The sequence below is a fragment of the Typopeltis vanoorti genome, chromosome 9 (genome assembly GCF_054136105.1).
Source record: "Typopeltis vanoorti isolate ZY-2024b chromosome 9, IOZ_Tvanoo_1.0, whole genome shotgun sequence".
NCBI classification, from domain to species: Eukaryota; Metazoa; Arthropoda; class Arachnida; order Uropygi; family Thelyphonidae; genus Typopeltis; species Typopeltis vanoorti.
This window is the reverse complement of record NC_143557.1, coordinates 135,920,304-135,941,595: the sequence shown is the minus strand read 5'-3', so window position 1 is coordinate 135,941,595 and position 21,292 is coordinate 135,920,304. Positions and strand designations below refer to the sequence as shown.

The following is a 21,292-nucleotide window of genomic DNA, read 5'->3' as shown; positions in this document are numbered from 1 at the left end:
TGTTCTCTCCATGCCTTCCGTATAACGAAAAATTTCATCAGTTGAAATCCTATAACATTCATTCAAAAGTTTATAGACCTCTATCATATCACCCCTCTTTCTCCTGTTAACCAGAGTTGGCAATCCACATACTCGCAATCTGTCCTCATAATCTAAATCCCACAATCTGGATATAATCTTAGTAACTCTTCTTTGCACCCTTTCCACAGCTTCTCTATCCCCTTGGAACCCAGGAGACAAAATCTGCACACAGTAATCCAGGTGTGGTCTTATCAAAGCCTTATAAAGAGGCAAAATTACTTCCTTATCCTTACATGTCAAGGTTCACTTCAACATAGCAATTATCCTCTGAGTTGTATTTGCAACTTTTGCTATGTGACCGCTGAACTTTAAATTCTTATCCACCATTACTAACATTAAACTGATAGCCATTTTCGTTTGCCCAGATTTCCAGTCTATTCAAATCATTTTGTAATTGCTGAATATCAGTAGCAACCCTGATTGCCCTGCCTATCTTTGCATCATCAACAAACAATTGCAAATCTGATGATAGATCCTACTTGATGTGATTAATGTACAGATTGAACAATAATGGCCCAAGGACTGAACCCTTTGGTACACCACTGGTTACCTTAAATCTGGCAGATTCACATCCACTGTATACCACTTTTTCATATCTGTCTGTCAACCATCCCCTGATCCAAGTCAATAGATTATATTCCAATCCCATATTCTCCAGTTTACGCAACAGCATATCATGTAGTATCCTATCAAATGCCTTAGAAAAATCCAATATTATCATAGTGTGGATTGGCTTATGTGTTCGTCAGACATATTGTAATAGATTTAATGGTATTGATATGAACACAGATGAATAAGAAAATAACTATTTATTAACTTAAAAGCTAATATTTTGCTGGTATTATATCCAGCATCTTCAGAGCACACAACACAAAGTTTGTTACAAATGCAAGAAAACCACAATCCGATGTAACAGTGGAGCTAGTATAAGTAACTGCAGCGTGCAACACAAGACTAAAGGCCTAATGGGTTGCCATCTAGGTTTTTTTTTAAAAAAAAAAAAGTTCAAAGTTTTGAAATAACAGTTCAAATAATAGTCTTAGAAAGTTTGAAAAAAATAAAATAAAATAAAAGTAATAAGTATTAATTTAGTCTTAGGATGACTCCCAAATCTTTGGTAGATTTATACAGCCATACTTGTTAAGGTTTGGAGTATGTTTTAAGGCTTCTGTTGATTCCAGGAACAACCTCTCTGATAGAAGCTTCTGTGCATTACTTTTGTTTTTTTCCAATTGATCCTGTGTGTTGGGGTATTGAAAGCATGGTCTGCCAGACCCAACTTGCCATAGCGAAAGTGTCGGATATATTTTTTGTGTTCACTGAGGTGGATGTCCACAGTTCTTCCTGTCTGTCCATAGTAGACTTGATGGCAAGAACAGGGCACTTCATAGACTCCTGGATGTGATAAAGGAGTGCATTTTTCCTTAGGTGAACGGATGAGAGTTGCTAATTTCACATACAGTGTGCAGTTGGTGTTTGTTAAGCACCCTAGATATCTTTTCAGATGTGTCTTTAACGTATGGGATGGTGATAGTTTTGTTGTAGTCTTCTGTGGTAGATAGAGGGGATTTCTGGGTAGCATTTAGTATGTTATCTATCTTATGGATATTGTAACCATTGGGTGAGAAGGTGAGAAATGGTGACATAGGTGAGAAAGTTCAGCAGTGAGAGCAATGTTATTGGAACAGATTGCTCTAGCTCTATGGGTTAGTGTTTTTAAGATACCATATTGTTGAGAAGGGTGATGGTACGATTGTTTCTGAAAGTATCTCTCTGTATGTGTGGGTTTTCTATAAACTGAAAATGATAAGGAACCTTCTGAAAGGCATGTGATCAGTATGTCCAGGAAGGGCAGACAGTCATTGGCTTCTAGTTGCATTGTAAAGTGGATTTTAGGGTGCTGGCTATTTAGATGTACTAAAAATGTATTCAATGTATCTGGGCCATGTGGCCAAATAGTAAACACATCATCAATATAGCGTACAAGAGACTAGGTTTGAGAGTGGCTGTGTTGATAGCTAGTTTTTTGAGATGTTCTATATAGAAGTTGGCTAAGGGGGGAACCCATAGCTGTCCCATCTAATTGTTTGTATATTTTCCCTTTCCATGTAAAATAACCTGCCTGTACTGTGAATTTAAATAGCTGAAATATATCTGGGGGAAATTGTGAATTTAGTAAGTTAAGTGTTTCATTCAGTGATACATTAGTGAATAATGAGGTGATATCAAAACTTATCATTTGGTCTGAACTATTTAAGGTGTGATTTTCTAAAATACTTTTTAGGTGGGTAGAATTTTTAACAAAAGAGGGAGAATTGTTTATGTAAGTGGCTAGTAATTTGGCTAAATGTTTAGCTAGTTTATATGTAGGACTGTTTATACTATCTACAATAGAATGCAAAGGTGTACCTTGTTTGCGTATTTTAGGAGCACCATATATTCTGGGTGTTTTAACGTGCAAGGGTTTGAGTTTTTTGACAATTTCTTTTGGCCAGGAAGTGACTTTGTTCAGTAACTTGCACACCTTATTCTTTTGTGAGTTGGTGGGATTTCGATCTATGATTTGATATGTAGACTGATCTTGGAGCAGTGCATGCATTTTGCTTTCATATTCTGTTGTATCCATTACTACAGTGGTGTTTCCTTTGTCTGATTTGGTTATTGTAATGTGGTTCTTACTGCATAGTTCTTTTAGAGCTATTATTTCTTTATGTGGGATATTATTTTTGGGAGGCTTAGACTGGATTAATTTCATCAAGATGGCATCGTTCTAAACCTATCATTGACAACCCTATCCAAAGAGGCCACGAGTGCATTAAGTCTTGGACACAATTTTGCCATTACTCCTAAAGAAGTTCCTAAAACCAAAATAATGGCTTCCGTTGAACGCAGGATATACCACTTGCCTCAGATATAGCCAATAATATTAGGTTAGATGTGGCCAATATCCTAATCCATTCTGAGCCTCCCAAAAAAAAAAATATATTATTATTATTATTATTATTACGGGAGACTCCAGGGAGTTCTTAGACTCATCGAGGGAGGCCCTAAACATCATGTCCACACAACTATATGATTCTCACAGTATCTATCATACCTTGTCTTGAACTCGTTCACCGTCATAGCACCCACAACAGACTCTGACAGCTTATTCCACTCATTTACCACTCTAAAAGTAAAGAACCCAGCTCTAACACCCCTGCTAACCACACTCTTGACCAGCTTCCATGGGTGTCCGCTAGTTCTCCCACCACCAGTCCTGATCTCAAAAATATCCTCTGAATTAATCCTATAGAAACCCTTTAGCAATTTGAATGTCTCAATTATATCTCCCCTTTTCTGCCTATCAACTAATTTCTGCAACTCACAAATCTTCAACCTGTTCTCATATGGTTCATTCCATAGAACTGCTATCATCTTAGTCACTCGCCTCCGGATCCTCTCCACCTCCTCCCCATCAAGAAGGAACCTAGGTGACCAAATCTGGGCACAGTAGTCGAGATGAGGTCTTATCAAGGCTCACAGAGGAACGATAACTTGCTTGTCTCTGCTCATCAAGGTATTTTTCAACAACCAAGTGAGTTGATGAGCTGATTTAGCTACTTTTGCAATGCGCCCCCTAAACTTCATCTCCCTATCCACCAACATTCCCAAGTCCCTTGCCTCATCAATCTCCTGGAGTACAGTTCCACCAATGTGGTATACTTCTGCTAATCTTTTCACTCCAAAATACATAACCTTACATTTTGTCGCATTAAATTGACAACCATTCTCCTTATCCCAGAACTCCAATCTATCCAAGTCGTCCTGCAAGATTTTGACATCTTCTGCATTCACTATTGCCCTACCTAACTTTGCATCATCATCGAACAAATAAACCGTTCCTCTTAGATCCTTCCCTATACCGTTAATGAACAAATTAAACAGCAGTGGTCCAAGAACAGAACCCTGTGGTACACCGCTAGTCACAGGCCATCTTTTGGACTCTACTCCTGAATAAACTACTCTTTGATATCTCTCCATCAATCATCCACCTATCCATCTCACCAACCCTATATCCATTCCCATATGTTGTAGTTTACGGATTAGAATTCCATGTGGTATCCTGTTAAACACCTTTGTCAGGTCCAGCAGTACCACTGTAAACCCATTACCCTTATCCAGTTCAGCTGTCACCTTGTTATAAAACTTGAGCAAGTTACTGAGGCATGATCTACCCTTCACAAAGCCATGCTGTCCCCCATACAGTATCTCATGTTCATCAATCCATTCCTGTATTTTTCCCCTTGACTACTTTCTCCAAGACCTCGACAATGACTCCTGATATTCTGATCGGTCGGTAATTTGCAACAGTAGTCTTGGATCCTCCTTTATGAAAGGAGGTGAAACCATTTTCCCCTCTTTCCACACCTTCGGGACTAAACCAGACCCGAGACTCAGATTAAATAACATGGTCAAGGGCACTGATAATTCCTTAGCCGCTTCACGCAAGACCCGTGCCAGTATACCATCCAATCCCACAGATGTATTCACATTAAGGTTCTGAAATAGACTATTCACCTCCACTTCATTCATCACAATTCCTGTTGAAAGTTTATTTTTCACTTGGTTAGAGTATAATAAAATTAGTTTAATCCTTTATCCAAGTGTGAGCAAACAAAGTTTGCACCTGAAAGTATCTTCAGGACTGGGGTAAGGTGGTACAACACCAGATACACTCGTTGCAAAGGTGGAGCAAGATACCAACATTCCTATCTCAGTATCTCCTATAATGCAAAACACATCTCCTTGCCGATATGTCTGATGTTATGCATTAAGGGAAGGGCCACTACCCAGACTAGTTTCGACCTTTATTGAGGTCTCTTCAGTGGGAGCCAGGCCCAAAAGCCAGGCACACCTTCAGTGGGCCTGGCTCCCACTGAAGAGACCTCAATAAAGGTTGAAACTAGTCTGGGTAGTGGCCCTTCCCTTAATGCATAACATTAGACATATCCGCAAGGAGATGTGTTTTGCATTATAGGAGATACTGAGATAGGAATGTTGGTATCTTGCTCCACCTTTGCAACGAGTTTACTGGTGTTGTACCACCTTACCCCAGTCCTGAAGATACTTTCAGGTGCAAACTTTGTTTGCTCACACTTGGATAAGGGATTAAACTAATTTTATTATCATCACAATTTCTGTATAAACTAATGGTTCCTTCATTTTTTCAATGTCACCACCTGGATGATATACTTTTGCAAAGTGCTCGCTCAGTAACTCCACTATATCGACTGATTCAGTGATGACCTTCTTACCATCGTCATTCCTTAAAATCATTTTGCCGTGTACAGTTTTTTCCTTGCTTGCAGCATATTGAAAGAACTGTTTGGGATTCTCTTTAGCTTGCATACCTAGTTTCCTTTCATAATCCGCTTTTGCTTTTTTTACAACACTCGTTACCCTTCTGGCCTGCACTTTATACCGTTCGTGTGCCTGCAGGTCACCTTTCTCTTAAAATTACCTCCACAGTTGTTTCTTTTTTTGCAGCTCAAGCTTAATGGTGTTATTCATCCATTTAACCCCTACTTGATTTACTATTCAGACCCTAGGCATACAATCAGCCATAACCTCCTGTAAATACTCCTTGACCACTTCCCATGCTCTATCGACATCCAGCCCTTGCAGTTGTATATGCCATGGCACTGATCCAAGCAATCTCCTAAGCTTGTCATACTTGCCAACACAGTAATTCCACATATACCCTGTCTTCATCGAAAATTCCACACCTTTAGCCACCTCCCAGGTCAAGACCTTATGATCACTCTCACCAATAGGTGGCAACATGGTCATATTCATTACAGTCGAATTCTGAGATACTATTACCAGGTCAAGCACTCTCACACCCCTAGTATTTTCAATTACATGCTGTCTCAGATAGTTAGCCCTTAATAATTAAATAAAATCCATTTCCTTCCTCACATGTTTCCTCTCCTCCTTTCAATCAATGTTACCATAGTTGAAATCCCCCATAATAATTACCCTCCTTCCACTCATTTCATCAATTTGTTTATGCATACTATCTCCACCATCTATTCCATCACCTGGTCTATAGCATTATAATATTTTATTCTGCCAGTCTCAATCTCACACCAAATAGCCTCAAATGGCCTGGAGAGAAGGAAGAGGGGAGATATGATAGAGACCTACAAGTTGGTGAGGGGTTGTTATAGGATCAATGGTGGAGAACTTCTACATAGAATAGTGGGAGATCAGTGGAGAACCAGAGGTCATACCTGGAAACTGTATAAAGAGGGTGTGAGTAGGGGAGTGAGAGGCAGGTTTTTTTCGTGCAGAGTTGTGAATGATAGGAATGCCTTGCCTGAGAGTGTGGTGTCTGCAAGGAGTTTGAATGTGTTTAAGACCCGGTATGATGAGATGTGTGTGAGATAAAAGGACCTCCTAGATGAGTCTTTGACTCCATGAGGTCTTGTTTTAATAATAATAATAATAATAATAAATGAGCTCTTTTCACTATCCTGCGATACAACTTCAATTCTCCTTGGCTGCAGTTCATCAGCTGTCATCAATAACACCCCCCCCCTATTTTATTCTCTCTGTCCCTCCTAAACACACTATAACCTACATATTCTATCCCACTAACTATATCATCTTCCGTCAGCCGTGTTTCACTAATGCCAATAACCTGTGGCCAGGAAGAGCCAATCAAGGCCAAAAATTCTTCCTTCTTGTTCCTAATACTCCTAGCATTTGTATACATGAAATGCAGTGGTCGCTTTGTCCCACCCCTATTTTGATGCATTATTCTAAATATCCCATTCCCATTTTTTGTCCTTAGTACTGGCTCGAGTACATTATATACATTCTTACACTGAACTGTCTCACTGATGTCCGCATATCCACTCCCCCCCCTCCTTGGTAGTTCTAGTTTCCCTGGTTTTGCACATCCATTTTCACTTCATTCAGCAACACTTTTTCCAGTCTCCGCACACCAAATCCATTCAAATGCAGGCCATCCATCTTGTATAAATCCTTTCTATATAATAGCTCTAAAAAAATATGCAATAATAATCACATTACAATACATTCATCAAAAGTCTGCTCATCACACCTCTCAAAAAATTAATGTTATGAAGTGATTAATTAATAGAGCACATAATGAGTGCTCCTCTCCCTCAAGCTTACAACAAGAACTTCTCACTATCAAAACTTTAATGGAATTAAATTACAACCCTCATCAAATCCAGCAGATAAATGACTCCTATGTTCCAACACCTAAGGATTCTTCAATAGATTGCAGGGTTCCAATTCCTTATATTTCTGGTATCTCTGAACCTATTGGTAGAATTTTGAAGAAGTATCTCATTAATTCCACATATTTTCCTATCAACAAAATTTCTCATCTGTTACCATCTACAAAAGACAAACTGCCACCTCTACATTTAGCAGATGCCTACCAGATCCTCTGTGAACATAATTTGACATACTTTGGGCAGACAGGTCATTCTGTAAAAAAAAGAATTAATGAACATCAATACCACATTGAATACATGAAATGTCAGAAGTCTGGTTTGGCACAGCATACTACTGTCACTAAACACAGTATCCTGTGGGATGAAGCTCATCTTCTCCATACAAGCAATTTTAAATATGAATGCCTTTTCAAAGACAGTTGTGAAACCCTTTTACATCAGCCTAACCTAAATTGGAACAATTCTGTCTCTCCCAAAAGTTTGAGAGATTCTCATTTTATGTAAACAACAAAAATAGTTTTAATATTATTTATTAATATTAATAGTAAAATTGCAAGTGAAATTTTTCAATATATGAAAAATAGTCAGAGAACTAGGGACCATCTGTGGAAGTTGCATAAGAGTGTGGTTAGTAAGGGTGTGCAGAGCAGTTTTTTTTTGTGTAGAGAGTGGTGAGTGATTGGAATAGATTGCCAGAATTGGTTGAGTGTTCCTTGATGGTGAATGGATTCAAGGAGAGGTATAATAGGATTTGTGTGCATATGATGGTTGATTTGGGTGATGAGTTTGGCTCCATAGAGATGCTGTAAAATAATAATAATAATGATATTAATTTTTAACTCACAGCAACCATTTTTAATCGGTAAACAGATTGTTGTATGTACCTCGTCTTCCTGTTCTTTGTTTTGGTTGTTGTTTCTGCACACTGAAGAAGGTACCTGTTATTTTCAGTATGAAATATCTGTACTTTAATTAAAGTTTACTACTGTGGTTATCGTATAATTTTGTTGTTGATAGTTATGTCACAGGTACCTTTAAAGATTAGACTTATTATAATATTTATGGTTTACTTCAAGACGATTAGACTAATTGCTTACCTGAATGATCAAGTGGTTAGCATATGTACTCTCCAAACAACAGGTTATGGGTATGGATGTTTTTGATTTTCTTTAGGCCAGAAATGAATTATTGGAAGCCTGAAGTGGCTTGAAAAAAAAGTGTTTATTTGGTGTCTAGAGCAGGATTTTTGAGTTAGGTAAAAAATAAAGAAAGAAAATAAAAAATACATAAACTTATAAAAATAGTCAAAACCTTCTGCCCTTCAACAGCACTAATGTATCATGGGATTATAAATTTGATGCGATTTGTATCACACACAAAGCCAATCAAATCACATTAAAGTTATTCACTATTTTTGCTCAATCCATTCTCAGATAACTCCACTATATTGTGATTATTATTATTATTATTATTATTATTACCCTAAGACCCCCATGGAGTCAAAGACTCATCTAGGAGGTCTCTTTGTCATATACATAGCTCACCATACCATGCCATGCCTCCTTATATGGCTTCGAGGGATCATTTCCTGTTCTCCCCTGATCTCCCACTTTATGAAAAACCTCTTTAATGTTGATCCTATAACAACCCCTTACCAACTTGTACATCTCTATTATATCACCCCTCCTCCTGTTCACTAATTACATCTTCTCAGTCTTTCCTCATACTCAACATTCCAGAGGTCAGAAACTACCTTAGTCAGTCGCCTTTGGACCCTTTCCAACATCTCTTCATCCTTCTGAAAACCTGGTGACCAAATCTGGGCACATAGTCCATGTGTGGCCTAATCAGAGCCTTATACAATGGAACAAAAATCTTCTTATTTCTACAAGTCAGTGTCCTCATCATTCCCAAAATTCGTTGTGTTATTATTATTATTAACATCCGACCTCCATGGAGCCGGAGACTCATCATGGGAGGTACTTACTATTGCACACAATGCTCATCCAACTGTGCCTTAAAAATTCAATGTGTCTACATTTACAACATACACTTAGGCAATGTATTCCACTCACTAACCACTCTCCATGAAAAGAACCTGCTCCTCTGCTCACACCATCTTTATACAGTTTCCAGCAATGGTCTCTTGTCCTACCCTCTCCCTCATTCTATGAAAAATCTGTAAACCTGATAACAACCCCTGACTAGCTTATATGTCTCAATCATATCCCCCCCTTCCCCTATTCATGAGGCTTTGCAATTTACTCTCAATCTGTCCTTGTACTCCGCATTCAAAAGACCACTGACAACCTTGTGAATCTTCTCTGGACCCTTTCCAACATATCCTCGTCACCATGAAAACCCAGTGACCAGATCGTGCTCAATAATCTATATACTCACAATAATCACTAGACTGTAATTTGCACCTTTCCTCATTTTCAATACTCCAGAGATCAGAAACTACCTTAGTCAATCACCTCTGGCACTTTCCAAGATCTCCTTGTTCTTTTGAAAACCAGGTGACCAAATCTGTTGTCCTCACAATTTTGGCAATGAATTTCAGATCCTTATCCACCATCTCTCCAAGATCTCTTATTTCCTCTATCTTCAACAATATATCCCCACCAAGCATGAATTCTACATCCCATCTTTGTTTCCCAAATTTTAAAAACCTTACATTTTGCAACATTGAACTGTGATCCCCACTCATGTGCCCAATCACTCAATTTATTCAAGTCTTCTTGTAAGGCCACAATATCTGCTCTACTCCTCATAGTTTTCATCCCAACTTTGCATCATTGCAAACAACTGAATATCAAGATTGCTCAATTCCTCATGGACCTCTTGCTCACTTACAGTCAGTGTCTCCTCATCACTCTGACTTCTCATTGACTCTGATCAGACCACACTTAGACTACTGTTCTCAGATCTGGTCCTCCCTGGGATTTGAAGGGGATAAATTAACTGTGGAAAGGGTACAAAGGTAGATAACAAAGATGGTTTCAGGACTGTACAATATTAGTTATGAGGATTGTCTGAGGACAGCCAATGTCATGCAGACTGCAGAGTTTGGATAGAAGAAGGAGGGATGATATGATTGAGACTTTTAAACTGTTGAGAGGTGGTTACAGGGGAGTTCTTTCGCTTGGTTGAACAGCGGGAAGGAGTTATGACAAGAGGCCATCCTGGAAGTTACGAAAGGAAACTGTGAGAAAGAGGGTGAGGAGTGGTTTCTTTGCATGGAGGGTGGTTGAACCATGGAATGCATTGCCTGATGGAGTGGTGAGAGCGAGAATGGTCAATGCATTTAAGGAGTGGTATGATAGACTTTGTGTTTTCTAGGCGGGACCTCCCTCAATGAGACTTGATAGACTTGTGTTTCTTAGAAAGGACCTCCCACGAGGAGTCTTTTGACTCCATGGAGGCCTGAATAATAATAGTAATAATAATAATCATCAACTGCTCTCAAACACTTTGTGATGTCACATTTGCAAGAACGAAAGGCCTTTATGAACTCATTAAATATCTTAACTATATCTTCTGCAGCAGTTGTTCTTATACTATTTTCTCCAAATAGTAAGCCATTTGAAAATAAACAGTGAAGTCTTTCTGAAGAGTAGGTTTAAAACTCAAGTTTCTGGTAGAAAACTATACTTACCTATGCAAAAGATCAACTAACTCAAGAACTGCATGCAAAAAAAAAGGTATAGAAAAGGTTCTCGTGACCTGCAACTAGAATCAAATCTATAACAGTCTTTCTTCTGATGTGCTAGCATTATAGTATAAAAAATATTGTTGCCAGACTAACAGGAAGCCTCTATGGTCAATTTTTATGAAATATAATAGCTAAATACAGAAATATTTAAAATTTACCAGACGCTAGGTTCACTATTCCATCGAAAGGCTGAAAAACCACCATCTTCATTTTGATAACTGAGTTGCCTTTGGTAACCTATATAAAAAGATGACAAAATGCTTATTATTGATAATTTAATTCCTATAAGTATTATGTCACAGACTATTTTTCAGATTATTCAAATAATATCTTTCTTTCCATAAATAAATATAGTTCTGTTTTTGACTGATAAAGAAGATCTTATGTATTGTTTTAATGATTTCCATGATAAATAACAAAATGAAAACCCCTTTTCAACTAATGTTATTATGCAATTTTTAACAAAGTGGAATATTAGTTTAATGTTTCAGTGTCAAAACTTGCATAATACTATTTTCAGCAAGTATTTCAAGTGCCAGATGTGACAATGAGTAACGTCAGAATAGAGGTAGATAAATTTTGTAGTTAGGTAAAAAAAAGTAGATAAATTGTGCACAGATTTGGTCACTAGGTTTTAATGGTGACAAGGATATTTTGGAAAGGGTTCAGAGAAGATTCACAAAGATGGTCAGTGGAATTTGGAGTACAAGGACAGATTGAGAGAATGTAAGTTGCAGAACCTCATGAATAGGAGGAAGAGAGGGGATATGATTGAGACCTATAAGTTAGTCAGGGGTTGTTACTAGGTTGACATGGAAGAGATTTTTCATAAAATGGGAGGGTGGGGGGCAAAACAAGAGGCCATCGCTGGAAACTATATAAGGAGGGTGTGGGCAGAGGAGTGAGGAGTAGGTTCTTTGCATGGAGGGTGGTTGGTGAGTGGAATGCATGGCCTGAGCGTGTTGTGAATGTAGACACATTGAATCAGTTTAAAGCACAGTTGGATGAGCATAGTGTACAATAGTGTGTACCTCCCACGATGAATCTCCAACTCCATAGAGGTCAGATGTTAATAATAATAATAATAATAAATTGGAGATGAATTGTAGATAATTCGATTTGTCAGCACTGTTATGAAGCTTGATTTAATTTAAATCTCAGCTCTGGTAAGGTGCGAATGGAGTCTGAAGAGGACAAAAATAGTTTATATATACCTAATTACTCCTACTGCTTACGCTTATAATTTATTTTCTGAGAAGGTGTCACTAGTTTTGACAGAGAAACTTACCTTTATTTCACATATACATTTAGCAGCAGTTAGATACAAAGATCAGTATAAAAAAAAATGGTTTATACCAAATAACCAAAAGAATACTTTAATTTTTCAAAGTCAAAGGTTTGGTATAATGTAATGTAATATAATATAATGTAATGCACTTATACAGTTTAGTTAAAAGGTGTTAAATATTTGATTTTAGTATTTTGGATCAACAACCAAACAATGGAAAATAAGAACTCTGACTTACCAATATTTAAGTATTTAAATGCCATTTTTTCAGTATCTGCTTGTCTTTGACCAGTTAATCGCAAATATAGAAGCATGTATAAGTTTGCAGCAAAATTAAACATATTTTGTTCACCACACCAAGAAGGTTTAAGCAGAAGGCTGGAAGCATTGACTGGCATTGTTGGAAATGCAGGACCAATCACGTCTCCTAAAAAAATAAAAGGGATTTAATTTTTGGATACTATCAAAAATCAGTTATCCTTAATGCTAGAATAATATTTCAAATCTTATGATTTTTTTTAACTAAGTCAACAGCTTCCTCATCTCTTCCTCCTAAATCTGCCCCCCCCCCCCATTTTTATCTCAAATCATGTCACATAAAGAGTTTTACTGATGATATACTCCATTTCACTGTATTCAAAAAGACACAACTGCACATACAATCCCAACCTTCAATCTTGTAACTGATGCCTTAAATGTAAATCTGCATGATATCCTTCAATGGAATGGGAAGAAGAAGAAGAAGATGCCCTTTGAAATCCTTCTTTCTTAGTTACTTTTCTCCTGGGCTCATATTGTATAAAAGAAATCCATCCCTTGTCAATAATGTTCTCATATTTGAAGTATAGTACCAGAAACCTTTTTATATTCTTAACTTTGTCCATAAGGAATTGGCTAATTGCCAACCCATCTCACACTAACTTCACACTTTGTCACACAGATGACATTCATAACTATTCCACTCTCTCACAAAAAGTAAAAACATGAGCAGCAGGCCAACAACCATCTGCAGTCAAAACCCACAGTAGTGTTTCTCTATCTCCTCCTCCTCCCTTTCCTTCCAGCTATGTGTATAGAGTAGAAACAATATACAGCACTTTTATCTGCATAATCTAATGGGATGTGAAAATATCTAAAATAGGTAGAGAAGGAGAAAGAAAAGGGGATAAAGTCCACTGTTGTTTAAAAATATTGATGATAATCTGGATTACAAAGGATTTAACATCAAATCATCACATTATCATCAATTGGTGAGGAGGGGGAGAGATCTATAAAACTTAAATAATATCCTTGTTTATTTATATACATTTTAAACAAATTATTATTGTAGTATTTCATGGAGAAACTCCACTGAGTGAAGTCATTAGCCTCTATATACAAGTAGCCCATTCATGAAGATACTTCATTAACAAACTTTGTTTGCTTACACTTGGATATTCTTGGTTTAAAAAATTAAACCAAGAATGTGAGCAGAGGAGTGAGGAGTAGGTTCTTTGCAAGGAGAGTGGTTGGTGAGTGAAATGCATTGCCACAGTGTGTTATGAATGTAGACACTGTTGAATCAGTTTAAAGCACGGTTGGATGAGCATTGTGTGTAATAGTGTGTACTTCCCACAATAAGTCTCTGACTCAATGGAGGTCAGATGTTAATAATAATAATAATAATAATAATAATAATAATAATAATAATTTCTTGGGATCTTAGAGATAATAAGGTGATACACCTTTTCAAGATTTATATATGGTAAATATATGACTTCTGCAATACTTCATCCTTGGTATCCCTTCTCAGTATGACTCCACTGATGATATTTGACAGTGTTCGTCTTTGGGTTTGCTTGCTTCCTGGGGAGTAGAGAGGTTCTGCATGGTGACAGGCCTTTACTTGTCATTGAGTAGAGAAACCGATGAGCCTCCTGTCCTGGAGTCATTCAAGTTACTGGTTATTTAAGTGATCCTTTAGGGTCACTTAGTGAGATTTAGAGTGATCCTGTAGATCACTTAAAGTTTTTAGAGTGGCATGCCTGAACTTTAACATACCTCAATAGCACATCTGAAAAGGAGTGTACTTTGCATTATGAGATACTAAGGCAATTGATGTGAAGGTATCAGCCTCTATATACAAGTAGCCCAGTCATGAAAATACTTCACACATAAACTTTATTTGTTTACACTTGGATAAAGGATTAAACCAGGAATATAATTTCTTGGGATCTTTAATTTTTTAGCAGGAGACTTCCAACAGCATCTAAAATAGGTAGAGAAGGAGAAAGAAAAGGGAATAAAGTCCACTGTTGTTTAAAAAATATTGATGATAATCTGGATTACAAAGGATTTAAATCAAATCATAATTGCATTCAACACATACACAACTCTCCATGTACAAAACCCACTTTTCATTCTCTTCAAAAGTTAAAAACCAAATTTTTTGCATAAATTGCATCCCTTGGTTACTCCACTTCCTTCAATATAATTCCACCAACAGAATATGCAATGTTCAATCTGCTTATCCCTAAGTTCAAATCTTTACACTCAGTTAGACTGGTATCCTTCATTCATTTACTCCACTTTCCAGTTTATTTACAACTTCATGAAGGCGCCATTACATCAGCACTATTACTAATAACCTTTCACCTTTGCATAGCACTCAATGTAGGAATATCTTCCTACATTGCATTTACAATATTGTTGATAAAAGAATGAACAATAATGATCCCAGTACTATAGTTTATAGAATTCATTCATCTTTCTTGATTACTGCTAATCCATATATACAACTCTTTGGTATATATTAGATATCAAAGGCTGGTACTGGTATCAAAACCCATTTATTGCAACTTAAATATTATTATTGTCATTCATCGTTATTATTATTATTACTATTATTAAGAGTTACCTCCAAGGAGTCAGGAATGCATTGAAGGAGGCCACATACTACACATATTAGCTGTCATATGTTCTTTAATTCATTCATACTACTTGTACACACAACATCAACTGGCAATCCATTCCAATCACACACCATTCTATGAGAGAAAAATCTAGCTCTCACCCTTTCTTCATCGCACAAAAGAATGCCCTCTCATTCTTTCCCCACCCTCCATAAAATGAAAAATTCCATCAACTGAAATCCTGTATGACCACTTCAAGTCTCTAAGTCACAATCTTATCACCCCCTCTTTTTTCCTGTTTGCTAGTGTCTATGGTCTACTAATTCACAATCTGTCTTCATAATTAGTATCCCACAATCCTCATATCATTTTTAGCACTCTCTCCACAGTAACAAAATCACCACAGAAACAAAGAGACCAGACCTGCATACAATAGTCCAAGTGAGACTTCATCAGTGCCTTGTAAAGAGGCAAAATGCGTCCTTATCTTTACATGCCAAAGTTCATTTCAGCATTGAAATTATCCTCTGAGATGTATTTGCAATCTTTGTTATATGGCCCTTGAATTTCAACTTCCTATTTATTAAAACTCCAAGATCCCTACTCTCATCAGTTTCTTATAGCATAATCCCACCAATATAATATGATGTTGGATATCTAATCACGCCAAAATGCATTACTTCGAATTTAATGACATTGACCTGACATCCATTTTCCCATGCCCACAATTACAGCCAATTCAAATCATTCTGAAAATATTGCATATCAGCCTCATTCCTGATTATCCAGCAAATAGCTGTATGTTGCCTGTTAAATCCTTCCCAATGTCACTAATGTAAAGATTGAATAACAGTGGATGAAGGACTGGTCTTGTGGTACAGCACTGGTTATTTATTTATTTTATTATTATTATTCAGTCTTCCATGGAGTCAAAAGACTCGTCGCAGGAGGTCCTTCCTAGGAATCACAAAATCTATCATACCACTCCTTAAACTCATTGACTGTTCTCGCTCTAACCACTCTATCAGGCAATGCATTCCATGGTTCAAAAACCCTCCATGCAAAGAAACCACTGATCACTCTCTTCCTCACAGTTACCTTTCATAACTTCCTTGTTCAACTCGCTGTTCAACCAAGCAAAAGAACTCCCCAGTGTCAACCACCTATTAACAGTCCAAAAGTCTCAATCATATCACCTCTCCCTCTTCTATCTACCAAGCTCTACAGTCCACATTCCCTCAGCCGATCCTCATAACTAACATTGTACAGTCCTGAAACCATCTTTGTTATCTGCCTTTGTACTCTTTCTACAGTTAATTTATCCCCTTCACATCCTAGGGGCCAAATTTGAGAACAATAATCTAAGTGTGGTCTGATCAGAGTCTTATACAATGGAATGATAACTCTTTTATCTCTGCAGGTCAGTGTCCTCATTGTTGCAGCAATCCTCTGTGTTACCATCACAACCTTTGCAATATGTCCCCTGAAATTCAGATTTCTATCAATCATCAACCCCGGATCTCTTGTCTCCCCTACAAGAGTATGCGGTCTTCAAATAGAGTATGCAGCGTCCCATTGATGTGTCCCAAACTTCAAGACCTTACATTTAGCTGCATTAAACTGATACCCCTATTCATTTACCCATCTGTCTAGCTTATGCAAATCCTCTTGCACGGCTACCACATCTGCACTATTACTAATAACCCATCCCAGCTTTACATCATCTGCAAAAAACTGAATATCCCCATTGCAATCCACTGACAATGTCATTGATATAAAGGTTAAACAATATAGGTCCCAGTAGTAAGCCCTGTGGGACCCCACTTGTAACTCTCTGCCTCCTTGAATCTGCCACAAGTGTTGGCACCCTGTCAAATTATATTATATTATATTATTATTTCTGATACCTCCAAGGAGTCCGAAGACTCATCGCGGGAGGACATCTTCAACTGTCTCTACACCTTACCTCTACTACAAATCAACGCCATCTACCGCCCACCTCCAACACCACCACAACTAGTAATTTTTGTCTGTAAATTGCGTGTGTTCTGAAGGGCCGATTTGTATGTATGCGGGATGAAAAACCCGAGTTTCCGGGAGAAAAAACCCTGCTACCTACGTATGAGATCGGCTAACTCACCATTGATTGAAATCGACCAGATAAAGATTCCTCCCATCCCGTTGGATTTAGCAAATGTCTTTGCTAAATCCAAGAAAATGGCAATATATGCCTTTCCCTCATCTACTGCTCTTGTAACTTTATTATAAAAGGCTAGCCTATTACTAAAACAAGAACACCCTTTCACAAATCCATGTTGACTCTCATAGATAACATTACCCTCATCTGCCCATAGCTGTATACGGTCCCTCACTAATTTCACCATGATCTTAGCAACTACTGGTGACACACAAACTGGCCTATAATTAGACACTTCCAGTCTGTTACCGCCCTTATGCAATGGCACTATCTTACCTTCCTTCCATTCCCTGGGCACCTTTCCCACAGCCAGACTTTCATTGAAAAGCCAGGTCAAAGGAGCTGTCAGTTCTTTAGCATATTCTCTCAAAACTCGTGGTGAAATACAATCCAGTCCTAGCTTTACTAACATACAGAGTACTCAGTATTTGGAACACACTCTCCTCCTGCACCTCTAAACCTTGGACCTACCCTATCCCTCTAGTATTAAAATTTATTCCTCCAGGATGAAATACTCCAATAAAGTGTTCATTGAACAATTCCACCATGTCCTCTGCATCAGTCACTCTATTCCCATTTTTATCCCACAATGTCGTTCTTCCACAATCATTTCTCATCCTACTGGCCACATAGCTAAAAACGTCTCTAGGATTTTCTTTGGATCTCAAGCTCAATCTCTTCTCGTATTCCAATTTCACCTTCCTTACCATACTGATCACTCTCCTGGCCTCTGTCTTATATTCTTCATGCACCTTCTCTTCACATGTCTCCTTATATCTCTTCCATAGCCTCTTTTTCGCATGCAGTTTCTGTTTAATATTGTTTGTCATTAACTTTATTCCAAATTCTGCTCTCTTCTTCATTTGTGGATTATAGCTTACTCTGGCTGCTAACAAATATTCCTTCACAATTTCCCAAACACTAATGATATCCCAGCTTTCCAATTCCTACCTCCATGAAACTTTCCCAAGTTAATGTTTAAGACTATTATGATCACCTGCCTTATAATTCCACATACGTTCCTGTCTCTTTGATACTCCTGCATGTCTATTCATCTTCCAAGTCAAAACCATATGGTCACTCCCTCCAACTGGTGGGAGAGATGTCATCTCAGTTATTATCAACTTTTCTAATGTTATGACCAAATCCAAAACTCTTGAACCTCTATTGCATGTTGCCTAAGACATTTGTCCCTCAAGAATTCTAGAAATTCCATTCCCTTATCACTACATGTATCTTCCTTTCCCAAGTTTATACTGATGTAGTTAAAATCTCCCATAATAATCATTCTTCTTGCACTTGCCAAGTTCAATTGTCTAAACATCTCCTGCACCCCACCCTCTGTGCTCCTTGGTTTGTAGCAACACCCCACTAAATATCCTGTCTTGCCCACTTCTACCTCACACCATATGCTTTCAAAATCATTAGTGTCACTGCCTTCCAAAGTCTCCACTCTTAGTGGACATAGGTCGTCACTTATCATAAGCAGTACTTACTCCACCACCACCACCACGCTTTCCCTTCCTATCCTGCCGAAAAATGCTGTACCCAGTGACTTCTATTCCTGTATTATATCGTATTCTGTCAACCACGTCTCAGTGATCCCAATAATCTTTGGCTTGGCTGATGCTATCAGTGCCACCAATTCCTCTCCTTTATTCTGGATACTCCTGGCATTAGTATAAAGTATAAAAAACCACTGTTTCTATACCTAGCATTATCCCCTCTAGACTCCACTGGGCTCAGAGTTACCTGATATCGTCCTGCTGCACCCAAGTACCCATTCCCACAATAGGCCACCCCTGCTACCATCCACCCTGGGCATTCCGGTTTCCCTGCATTGACACACCGACTCATTCAGAACAGCAATCTCTCCACATGCCTACGTCATTCCTCATTCAAATGCAAGCGACCTCTCACATACAGTTCCTTTCTGTCCTCAAAACACCCTCCAAGCATCCACATATTCCAATCCTCTCTTCTGACACATTCTAGCTATTATGTTATTCAATATTACTGCTCTTCTGCTTAGCTTGTCACTGTCATACCTAGGCAACATGCAAACTATCTTTCCTCTCTGCGTCTTCTTTCGTACAACCTTAAGCAAGAATGTCATATCTCTCGCTGGCCAATTTACATTACCTCTCAAGTCATTTGTTCCTAACATTACAATCATCTCATCAACCTTTTCACTCCTCTTAATTGCCATAGCCACACTTTCTATCGATCCTCCAGGCAAACACTCCTCACACATTCTATCTTGAATACCACAGATCATCGAGTCCCCATACATTACACCCCTTATCACCCTGTTCCTCGATTGCTCACTCTTTCTCCTCTAACACTTTCTCTCTGTGTTCTCCTACTTATCTGCCTTCCTGACATCACTCTATCCCTGGTTCCAGTGCTCCCTCACATTCTTGTCATTCCCTCTCTCTGACTGTTTCCATTCTCTCCTCTTTTATCATTCACATATCTCTCTCATTCCTTCTCTTCTACTGTTTCTATTCTGCCCTCTTCTACCATTCTCATAACGCTCTCTCATTCCCTCTCTTCTACTGTTCCTATTCTCTCCTCTTCTCATTCCCATAACTTTCCCTCTCATTCCCTCTCTTCTACTGTTCCTATTCTCTCCTCCTCTATCATTCCCATAACTCTCTCTTACTCCTACTCTGATTTGCCTTGCATTCGTCTCTTCCATTTGCCTAATCTCATCTTTCACACTTCTCATCTCATTCCCTAGGCATTCCACCTGCTCTTTCAGCTCATCTATCTCTCTCTGCAAGTCGGCCACTCTTATTTTCCATTCGTCCTCCCAATTGAGACCATTTCCGAAAACATCACAATCCTTCAACCTTTCCATACTCCCCACTCTCATTATTTTATTCATATTTTTCTCACCATTCTAGCCTTCTATCATACAACTCATCTCTCTACGTGGAGAATCTCCTGCCTCTGACTGAACGAGGTCAGTTATAGTCTTAACGAGGTCAGTTGAGATCTCACCTCACCTCATTTATTTAACTTCGTACTGAGTGAACAGTACTACTCTTATATTAGTCCTAAAAATGACTCTGAAGAAGGCTGAAGCCTGTACAAAAGAATTTTCAACAGTATTACCCAACGCCAGTTCGTGTTGTCATATTAGTCATATGTTGGTGGTAATGCCACGCCACCAGTGTGCTTTGCAGGGTCCCCAAGGAAATCACTTGAAAGTCTTTCTTGGATAAGCCTAATGGATATAAATACTTGTAATTAGTGGCACTCCATAGGCTGCATACATAGAAAGATGGTAGTGCTGGTAAAGAGGGGAGCTGCCCCAAGCTCCTCTCTTATCTGCTTTACAATGTCTGAATTCTGCTCGTAGTATTGGACCTTGTTTTTATGGTAATAGGTAAGTGAGCACTCATTATCCACTGAGCATCTTTTCTCATGATAATATCTGGCTTTCTAACGCCAATATTGGTTCTGTATTGAGGTTCAACCATGGTCTCCCAGCCTTTGTTCTTAAAACGATTATTCAATATAGAGACCATGGCATCATGTCCCTGCACTCAAATACCATGAGTGTGAAAGCAATATTGAGATATATGAGACAAAATCTCACTGTAGTGGCAGCTACAGTGAGACTTTATAACCTATATAGGTTTAATATAGATTACTTTATAACCTATACACATACGACTTGCCTGCCACCATCTCAAGTAAATTCTGTTATGCTGATGACACTGTAATTGCCATTCAACACAAAAATATGAGTCAGGCAAAAGAGGCACTTACAAAAGATCTGAAAACAATAGGTGAATATTATAAAAATGGAGGCTCCAGTTCAACCCAGACAAAACAGAAGTATCAATATTTCATCTT

The 21,292-nt window shown here is 38.2% G+C and overlaps 1 protein-coding gene across 5 annotated transcripts in view; it reads right to left on the bottom strand.

Moving 5' to 3' along the window:
- LOC150103595 (CD109 antigen-like) overlaps positions 1-21,292 on the bottom strand; it is a 716,838-nt gene that overhangs the window by 129,253 nt on the left and 566,293 nt on the right. For all 5 annotated transcript variants that reach the window (XM_090397638.1, XM_090397642.1, XM_090397639.1 and 2 more), the window contains 2 exons: positions 12,576-12,764; positions 11,208-11,286 (listed from right to left, as the gene is read on the bottom strand). In XM_090397638.1, coding sequence (XP_090253764.1) covers positions 11,208-11,286; positions 12,576-12,764 — 268 coding nt within the window. The remainder of the gene's footprint in view (positions 1-11,207; positions 11,287-12,575; positions 12,765-21,292) is intronic.